The sequence below is a fragment of the Hyperolius riggenbachi genome, chromosome 6, assembly GCF_040937935.1.
Source record: "Hyperolius riggenbachi isolate aHypRig1 chromosome 6, aHypRig1.pri, whole genome shotgun sequence".
In the NCBI taxonomy this organism is placed as follows: Eukaryota; Metazoa; Chordata; class Amphibia; order Anura; family Hyperoliidae; genus Hyperolius; species Hyperolius riggenbachi.
Window position 1 is genome coordinate 357,501,131 of NC_090651.1, and position 10,632 is coordinate 357,511,762.

The window sequence follows — 10,632 nt, forward strand, 5'->3', positions numbered from 1 at the left end:
ATAAAAGTTGGTTGTTGGTTTTAAGACTGAATCTCTTCTATAACACTGGTCAGGGCCGCCATCAGAAATTTTGGGCCCACCCACTGGTTGCTGTGCCTGCCCACTAGCCACCCCACCCCGGTGTCTGTGCGTGAAGTGTGCTGCGGCAAAAAATGTGCATGGCTCCGATACTGAAGAAAGCAGTATGCACAGCGTGATGCGGCAAAAAGTGGGCGTGACCATGGCATGTTGTGGGTGGAGCCAAATACTAGCAAAATACAGGTAGTCCCCGGTTAACAAATGAGATAGGGATTTGTAGGTCCGTTCTTATCCTTTATCCATTCTCTTTTGTCCCCCTCTTATCTTCCTGTGCATCTTTTGTCCACCTCTGTCTCACCTCAGTTTGTGCCTCTTTTGTGTCCTTCTGTGTGACCTCATGTTCCCATCTCATCTCTTTTCTCCCTGTGCCTCTTTTGTCTGCCTCTGTTCCCCCTGTGCCTCTTTTATCCCCCTGTGTTACCCCAGATGCCCTGGGCCCATCACTGCAGTGTCAGTTGTCCCCCCTGATGGCTGCCCTGACACTGGTACTTCATTCCTCTTTGGGCAAAGACATGTAGGACCACAAGCGTGTCTGCTACTCCTTATTGGTGGGAGCTGCCCTTCCATTTGTTGTTGCTAAATTGTATCTTGTATACATTAAATTACAATCTCAGAATGTAATACAAAAAGACAAGTTACATTTTTTATTTCATTATTTTATTATAACTATGTAAATAGTATAATGCTGTTGCCCAAGTGAGTAGATGGTGGAAGCTGGTATGTGTCCCAAAACAACTCACCAACCCTCACTGGCAAATTATATACGACTTAAAGCGTTCAGCTTCTATCTGGCGGGACTTCTGTGCCTCAGATTTGTGATATCCAGCACAGTTATGGTCTCGCTTGGTTTTTCCTGTGGTAGTTCTGGAATGGGGGCTGCGCCTCTCCGGACTCCACAGCTTTCCAGTTTATGCGGCTGAGGAACGGCTCTTCCCTCAGGTTTTTCACCAGTTCTTTACGGTCTTTCTGTTTTTTGCACAGGAGCTTCTCTAGGAAGTCTTCCAGCGTGAGGTCCATCACCTCTGAGAAATCTGGTAAATCGTTACAAATGGAGCGTCTAACGGCAGATTCTTCATCATAACAATCCACCATGAATGGGTGTTTGTTGCATGCCATCTCACAAAGCACGACTCCCATAGAGAAGTAATCTATGGTGTGGCCGTAGTCCATCTCTAGGCACACCTCCGGGGCCATATAGTACACGGCCCATTCACGTGATCCTTTAATCGTGTCGTGCTCAAACACGTTTTGTGCTGCTAGGCCGAAGTCAGCGATCTTTATATTCCCGACTCCGTCCAGAAGGATGTTATTTGGCTTGATGTCTCGGTGGATTATACCCTTGGAGTGGATGTACTCCAGGCCGATGATCATCTGTGCAGCAAATAGTCTGATGGAAGAGAAATAAAATAATTATTAGCATAACATGTTCAATACACAAATAAAGCAGAAAGATGTATCCATGTGGCTAGGTGCACACATAGCAAAAACGCTAGCGTTGCGCAAACCGCTGCGTCTTATGCACCATGGGCCGCATAAAAAAAATGCATGGGTGTGCGTTTGTACTTTAGCATTTTTAAAATCGCTAGTTTTGTTGGATATTATGCATGAACGCATCAAAAACGCACATAATGAAAGTAAATTGAAACGCAATGTATTAAGTTATGTATGCGTTTTTGATGCTTTTTGTTTTAAAAAAAAAAAGATATCTGATGTATTTCCGCTTCCTGTTGTCTTCTTAGTAATTTGCATAAATGGAAATATTAAACAGCATAAAATATGCATACAAATCTCACATGCGTTTTGTACCTGCAAACCGCAAATGCATTAAAACGCACGCAAAACGCTTGAAAAACGCATTTGCGTTAAAAATCGGAAACGCACCGAAAAATGCACACAACTTAAAATGAAAACATGACAAAATGCAGCCTTTTTTAACGTTATGTTGTGTGTGCACCCAGCCTTACTCATTCTAAAAAGATCTAATACAAATTTCAGTGTGTGTAAAATGACTTCTCCACAGTGATGTGATGTAAATAAAGCATTTTACCACAACCTTTTCTAATAAGGGTAATTTACAATATGGAATAGTTGTAACAGGAAGACTAGCAGATAACCCCCCCCCCCCCCCACACACACACACACACACAGACACACACACACACACACACACACACACACACACACACACACACCACATACCACACACACACACACACACACACACACACACACACACACACACACACACACACACACACACACACACACACACACACACACACACACACACACACACACACACACACACACACACACACACACACACACACACACACACACACACACACACACACACACACACACACACACACACACACACACACACACACACACACACACACACACACACACACACACACACACACACACACACACACACTAGTATGCAGAGCAGTGCAGGAAGAAATGTATGCTACCTGCTTGCAGCACCATGTTGCTCTGATATCCTCTCCACAGTGGGTGGCCTCTGTGCTGCACACCTCCACATGGCTACTGGCTCCTCTTCCATGTCATGTGACAGGTATGCAGCATAATGCACAGCTGCTGTGAGGAGGGGAGTGGCACAAGAACAGGTAACATACGCTGCTCCCTGCACTGCTCTGCATATTGGGGATGGGGAGGTGGGACCCCATGGGCTACAGGGGCTTTTATTAACTCCCCAGAGGGGCAGTTGTTAGCTTTATAAAATAGCAGAGCAACTTACCTCAGGGTTGTTTGGTCAAAGCGCTCGTCAGCAACTTTTAGCCGTTCCATCAGTTCCAACAGTTCTCCCCCGCTCATGTACTCCATGGCAATGTAGAGGTAATCCTGTAAAAAAATGGCAGAACAGAAGACAGGTTAAGCATATTATACGGCTATTTTCTCTTTCTGAGGGGTTATATCAAAGACAGCACCAGCACATAAAGGAATGGAGCAGAGGTGATTTCCTTACATTTTTTTGAAAAACAGCTTAAAGGGAACCAGAGAGGAATGGAGCCTGGAAAATAGAAACAGCTTTTATACATACCTGGGGCTTCTTCCAGCCCCATAAGCCTGGATCGCTCCCACGCCGCCATCCTCCGCTTCCTGGAACCGCCGGTACCGGGCCCGTCACTTCCTGCGGACACGGCCAATTGTCCACATCACAGGGGCTCCCTCCATACCCGTAAGCATGAGGCTGCGCAGTAGGCAGCCTCATGCGTACTTGTATAGAGGGAGCTCCGTGTGATGCGGAGAATCGGCCGACTGGCCGACTCGTGGCAATGACGGGACCCGGTGGCTGCGGATCCAGGCAGCAGAGGACGGTGGCGTGGGAGCGATCCATGCGTATGGGGCTGGAGGAAGCCCCAGGTATGTATAAAAGCTGTTTTTTTAACCCTGTCTGGTTCCCTTGAATAGTTGTAATTTTACATTGTGTTCATACAAACATTGAAAATGTTGTCTGTCAGCTAATCTTGATGGAGACTTCTCCCTCTAGTGGTGAGATGCAGCACTGCACCGAATAATATGTCTGAGCAGGTGTCCCATGTGCAATTATTATAACCAAGTCCAGATTTCTGTAAAGCAAATTTATACAAGAAGACGCAAACCATGCGGGATTGTGAGGTGTAAGACCGTAGCCAAAGTCCAAGAAATTTCAAAAGGTCCGCACACTCAGTCAGCTCAAATAAAGCTGTTTATTAACCATCAGGTATCAAATGAACTGACAGGAGGTTTTCGGGGCCACAGCGGGTCCCCTTTATCAAGGCATGTACAGAATAGTAACTGTTTGGTTGCAGTGCTGTACATGCCTTCATAAAGGGGACCTGCTGTGGCCCCGAAACATCACGTTGGTTTATTGAATGGACATTTGGCACCTGATTGGTTTAATGAACAGCTTTGTTTGAGCTGACGGAGTGTGCAGACCTTTTGGAATTTCTCAGATTTCTGTAAAGGCCACAGAGGCCCGGGCCTTGGGTGGCTCCCGCCTGAGGTGGCATGGCTGGACATGGAAGAGAGTTTTCTGCATATTGTAGAGGAGGCTGCAAATAGAATATGAAGGCTGCATGTGGGCAGCAACAAGTGGAAGAGGGAAGATGCCGCCTTAGGTGGCTGTACAAGAAAGAGAAGGGCTGCTGATCATAGAGGGGCTATAAGAAAGCTGGTCTAGTGCTGGAAAAAGTATAAATCTGGACTTGGTTATACCATTGCAGCACCAGGATAAAGGGGTCTCCTACTACACAAGGAGGGCATGTGCAGAGCTGGCACACCTCATGACAGGTATGTAAGTGCCAGCTGGGCATTTATGCTGGATAATCATCTGTTTTACAGAGTGCTGTCTTTATACATTTATCTCTATAAGCTCTTGGGGAATGGAAGGGATGCATGGGTACGGGATCTGGTGAGAGAGCTGATAGTAGAACGGAATAATACTTACCTCTGACTGGAATGTACCAAATAGCTGGGTGATGAAGGGACCCTTCCTAAGGGTCTCCAAGACCTGACATTCCCTGAAGATGAGCTCGGGGTCTTTCTTTTTGACCATTTTTATGGCCAGTTGTTGGTCACTGGCTAGATGGGAAGCAAGGTGAACCTGGAAGAGACAGAGAAGAAAACTTATTGTTCTATAGATAAGATGGACCGTCACAATACAACAATGCTGCAGGCCGGGGGCTGCCTGTCTATATCTAGTTCCACTGAGACCAATAAAGATGACTATCTAAAGCCATATCTGGTCTGACATCCCCTCCCCCTCCCTCCAGGGAAATCTGTCCAATTACTCACCTTGCCAAATGCTCCCTCTCCAAGACGGTGATGGATCTTGAAGCTGTCCACAGTGAGTGGCGTCCTGATGGTCTGGATTCCACTCGGGCCTTGGAAAAGAAAGAGAAATCACATTAATATCATCATCTACTGAGATTTCCTATAAGCCAAAGCGTATACATAATCAAAGCTTATACATGATTGTAAAGGTAGCCCTACACTGGCAGATGTCTCGCTGAGATTAATAGGTAGTGAGAGATCTGCTTGTGCTCATCCACATCTTTCCTGCCGGGACCTTCTCACACTTATCTCCACTCCTCTATATGTCAGCCAGCATTCTCCTGCATGTGGCCTCTGTGAAATAGTGATGAACCTTCTACCCTAGAATTTCCCCTAAAGGAGAGGTCATGGAGAAATGTGATGGGCTGGTCATGTGATCACAGTGCATGGGCTGTGTTACCCGGGGATAACTTACCTAGGCCGCCACCTCCATTCTAAAGCTCACCATGCCGCTCTTCATCTTCCGGCACTTCCACCTCCTACACTGGAAGTCCTTCTGTAAAGGAAGTGTCAGAGGATGGAGAGCGACGTGGAGCACATCAGAAGGCAGGTGGCAGGCTAGGTGAGTTAGCCCTTGCTTACACTGCCCCACTCACTCCGGGACAATTATTTTTTTTTGTGTGAAATCAATTGGACCAATCATACTGCCTGATTGGGCCCATCACATTGCACAATTTGACCAGTCACATAGCACAATTAGACCAATCAGATAGGACCAATCAAATAGCAAAATTGGATCAATCAGTTTGGACCAATCAAATTGCATGATTGGGCTAATCAGATTGGACTAATAACATTGCACAATTGTATCAATCAGATTGGACCAGGCACATTGCATTATTGGACCAATCAGATTGGACCAATCACATTACATAATCAGACCAATCAGATAGGACCACTCACTTTGCACAATTGGACCAATCAGAGTGGCGCAATCAAATTCCACAACTGGATATATCAGATTGGACCGATCAAATTGCATGATTGGACCAATTACATTGCATGATTGGGCCAATCAGATTGGACCAATTACATTGCATGATTGGACTAACCACATTGCACAGTGAACCAATTAGCTTTAGGGCTGTACGGTTGGCGGCAATTGGATATATCAGATTGGACCGATCAAATTGCATGATTGGACCAATCAGATTGGACCAATTACATTGCATGATTGGACCAATCAGATTGGACCAATTACATTGCATGATTGGACTAACCACATTGCACAGTGGACCAATTAGCTTTAGGGCTGTACGGTTGGCGGTAGTTTGAAATTCTCCAATTAAAATCTATGAGACAAAGTTGGGTCTTTGGTGGGCTGGCCCAGGGGCATGGAGGGTGGAACCATTAAAAAAAAGTGCAAGTAAACCTAAACCGCTAAAGGCCAAAGATGTGCAAAGTTTCACAACTATCCTCCTAAAACTGTAGGAGAAAAAAAGTGTAGAAAATAGCTATATTTTTACTGGCTGGGTTTTTAGCCCCGCCCACTTTTGGGTATCCCAAATAAATGTCAAAATTTCCGCATCAAAGTCAATGAGGCGAGTGCAAAGCACACACAGACACACAGATGCTGGCTGGAAGTTATTACGAAATGATGAACCCCTTTTTGAAAGATGTGGTTTACAGTGTAGATTTTTATTAGAAAAATATTATTTACAATTATAATACAAATAAATAAATAAAATAATTTGAACAATTAATCAGACCAATTGTAACAAAAAACAAGATCAAAGAAACAAGAAAAAACAATCAATTCTGCATATATATGTGCAAATAAACGCAGGACTTCTATGTCCAAAAACAACAAAATCAAGATAACATTATCATACAATATTAATCTGTTATGAAGACCTGAGCAGAAGAATGCTCAAACATACCACCGATTCAACCAACGAGACATGACTAAACAACACAGACCCAACACCTGAACATATGCAACAAATGACAATAACCAACACCACACAATACCTGACATCACCTAACAGCCTAGAATCATGACTTTGTACATGTAGAACACATTAAAACCACTTCCCTACCACAGGTTATTTCCCCTTAACAACAAGGTTAACCTGTTAGCGGGGGTTAAAGGACAACTGTAGGGATCGGGATATGGAGGCTGCCAAAGTTATTTCCTTTTAACAAATACCAGTTGCCTGGTAGCCCTGCTGGTCTATTTGGCTGCAGTAGTGTCTAAATCGCACACCAGAAGCAAGCATGCATCTAATCTTGGCAGATCTGACAATAATGTCAGAAACAACTGATCTGCTGCATGCTTGTTCATGGTCTATGACTAAAAGTATTAGAGCCGAGGAAGAGGATCAGCAGGATAGCCAGGAAACTGGTATGGCTTAAAAGGAAATAAATATGGCAGCCTCCACATACCTCTCCCTGCAGTTGTCCTTTAACTCACCTAGGCCGCCGCCTCACTCTCGGTGCGCTCCATGCCACTCTTTATCTTCTGACACTTTCATCTTCTAAACTGGAAGTCCTGCTGTACAGGCGGAAGTGTCAGAAGATGGAGAGCGACGCGGAGCGCATCAGAAGTGAGGCGCCGGGCTAGGTGGGTTAGCTGTTGCTTACATCCACACACACTCCGGGACGATTACTTTTTAGTGAAATCGATTGGATTAATCACATTGCACGATTGGACCGATCACATTGCACGATTGGACCAATCACTTTGCACAATCGGACCAATCATATTGCATGATTAAACCAATCAGATAGGACCAATTACATTGGACAATTAAACCAATCAGAGTGGACCAATCAAATTGCAAGTGTCTCAAGGAAATAACACACTATACTGAGCACAGGGCCAGTGCTTCCAGAGGGGAAAACAAGGCAATTTCTCAGGGCCCTAGAGCAGGCTAATGCCCCCCCAGGTCTATCCCCAAGATAATAGTGTCCACTCCCTCAGGGTCCTGTATTGATGGTCGGTGCACTATTAGGACCAGCAGACCTGTCTCCAACAGCTAACTTGTGCACTGGCCCTCGAAGAGGAATACACTAGCAGGAAATACAATGTAGCAGCCCTAATAAGGGCTTAGCTATTCAAGACAATGTGGTGGCAGCAAGAATGTGCACTGAGAGGACACAGAACACAGGCCTACCTAACTCTCTCCCTGTCAGCAACACACTGCCCCTGCTCTCACTAACACTGCAGCCACAGAAAGAGTCTATCAAGGCTGACTTCCTGGCATTTTTATAGGGGATTGTGGTCCAAAAGGGGGTGCAATCTGATTGGCCAGCGCACATGCACGGCACATGGGCAGACGTTAGGAAGAACATGAGGACAGGGAAGGGGGGGGGGTGATCGAGTGTGTGCTGTGCACGGTGTGCGGGCGTGTACGCTCTGACCTGCGGTTGATGCTGCGGCGATGGTGACGAAAAGAGCGGGAGGTGAGGGGGGTTGTGAGGAGTGTAGCGACAGAGGCCTAGTGCCAATTATCGTAACGGGCCCAATGCCTATTAACAGATAATGATGTAATGCTTACCAGCTTCCTCTGCTGTATCAACATAAAGGGAGATATCCGACAACTGATATCCCGGCGCTGGATTCTCAGCTACTTCCTCCACCACATGACCGGAATCACCTGTGAACACATAGATAAAAACAATGATTAGCCTAGAATCATGACTTTATACATGTAGAACACATTAAAACCACTTCCCTACCACAGGTTATTTCCCCTTAACAACAAAGTTTACCTGTTAGCGGGGGTTAAAGGACAACTGTAGGGAGCGGGATATGGAGGCTGCCAAAGTTATTTCCTTTTAAACAATAGCAGCTGCCTGGTAGCCCTGCTGGTATATTTGGCTGCAGTAGTGTCTAAATCACACACCAGAAGCAAGCATGCAGGTAATCGTGTCAGATCTGACAATAATGTCAGAAACAACTGATCTGCTGCATGCTTGTTCATCGTCTATGGCTAAAAGTATTAGAGGCAGAGGATCAGCAGGATAAGCCAGGAAACTGGTATGGCTTAAAAGGAAATAAATATGGCAGCCTCCACATACCTCTCCCTGCAGTTGTCCTTTAACTCACCTAGGCCGCCGCCTCACTCTCGGTGCGCTCCATGCCACTCTTCATCTTCTGACACTTTCATCTAAACTGGAAGTCCTGCTGTACAGGCGGAAGTGTCAGAAGATGGAGAGCGACGCGGAGCGCATCAGAAGTGAGGCGCCGGGCTAGGTGGGTTAGCTGTTGCTTACATCCACACACACTCCGGGACGATTACTTTTTAGTGAAATCGAATAGACTAATTACATTGCACGATTGGACTAATCACATTGCACGATTGGACCAATCACTTTGCACAATCGGACCAATCATATTGCATGATTAAACCAATCAGATAGGACCAATTACATTGGACAATTAAACCAATCAGAGTGGACCAATCAAATTGCAAGTGTCTCAAGGAAATAACACACTATACTGAGCACAGGGCCAGTGCTTCCAGAGGGGAAAACAAGGCAATTTCTCAGGGCCCTAGAGCAGGCTGATGCCCCCCCAGGTCTATCCCCAAGATAATAGTGTCCACTCCCTCAGGGTCCTGTATTGATGCAGTACTTACAGTGAAGCACACTCACCTCTCCAGCCGACACGCCCCCTTCCTATGTTCTGCCGTTTCCATCCCCGAACACTGGCGCCTGCCCTATGTGACCCGCCAGCATGTACATACTCACATAGCATGCTGCCGGGTCAGAGACAACAGCCTCCAGTGTTAGGGGATGGTGACAGAAGGACACAGGAGAGGTCTGGCTACTGGAAAGGTGAGTGCACTGCTGCCATTCTGCATCAATACAGGGCCCTGGATGACCACTATTAGCTTGGAGGGGATACCTTGGGATGGGGCAATAAGCTGGCTCAGGGCCCTGGGCGACAACACTATCTGGGGTGTGGGGAGCAAAGGGAACAACTATTGCTGCATTGGAAAGTGTAGAAACATTATGTAATGTGCCTTGATAATAGCAATGAGTCAGCACTCATTATTGGTGTTCCTGCTGTACACTCATTGCTATAGATTCCTCAGTATTAACCTACATAGTTGAGATGTGTAATAACCAATAATGATGTAGTACTTACCAGCTTCTTCCTTCTCCTCCACATCCACAAGAGGAGAAGCATCAGACAGCTGATTTCCTGGCGCTGGAGCCCTAGCTACTTCCTCCACCACATGACCAGAAACATCAGCTTCTTTCTGCTCCTCCACATCCACACAAGGTGGAGCATCCGACAACTGGTATCCTGGCGCTGGATCCCCAGCTACTACCTCCACCACATGACCAGAATCACCTGTGAACACAAAGATAAAAAAAATGATTAGCCTAGAATCATGACTTTGTACATGCAGCAAAATGCAACCTTTATTATCATCATTATTATTATTTATTGTATTTATAAAGCGCCAACATATTACACAGTGCTGGACAATTTATCTATATCTATATATATCTATATATATATATATAAAATCGGATGTGTGTGTATGTATGTCCGATTTGAACAAAACTTGGTATACCGATCCCTTACTACCTGGGATGATAATTTCTGGGGGTCTTGCGTCCCCCCTGCACACCTGGGCGGAGCTATAAACAGCAAATCAGATTTCAACCATTCATGTAAATGGAAGAAATGTACAAGGCTGCTATTCTCACAGAAATCAAGCCAGAATCCCCACACTTAGTCATTTGGTGACCGAG

The 10,632-nt window shown here is 45.6% G+C and overlaps 1 protein-coding gene across 1 annotated transcript; it reads right to left on the reverse strand.

Moving 5' to 3' along the window:
* Positions 1-766: 766 nt before the first annotated feature.
* LOC137522993 (protein kinase C theta type-like) lies at positions 767-4,837 on the reverse strand. The gene is made up of 3 exons (XM_068243165.1): positions 4,535-4,837; positions 2,843-2,946; positions 767-1,465 (listed from the first exon to the last, which is right to left on the reverse strand). The coding sequence occupies exons 1-3, from the start codon at positions 4,640-4,642 to the stop codon at positions 910-912; spliced, it is 768 nt and encodes a 255-aa protein (XP_068099266.1). The 5' UTR covers positions 4,643-4,837; the 3' UTR covers positions 767-909.
* Between the last annotated feature and the right edge of the window lie 5,795 nt (positions 4,838-10,632).

Coding starts and splice junctions, on each gene's coding strand:
- LOC137522993 (XM_068243165.1), bottom strand. CDS start 4,642: ATGGTCAAAAAGAAAGACCCCGAGCTCATCTTCAGGGAATGTCAGGTC. Junction 2,947..4,534: donor TTGGTACATTCCAGTCAGAG/GTAAGTATTATT, acceptor ATTTTTTTACAG/GATTACCTCTACATTGCCAT. Junction 1,466..2,842: donor TTTGACCAAACAACCCTGAG/GTAAGTTGCTCT, acceptor CTCTTCCATCAG/ACTATTTGCTGCACAGATGA.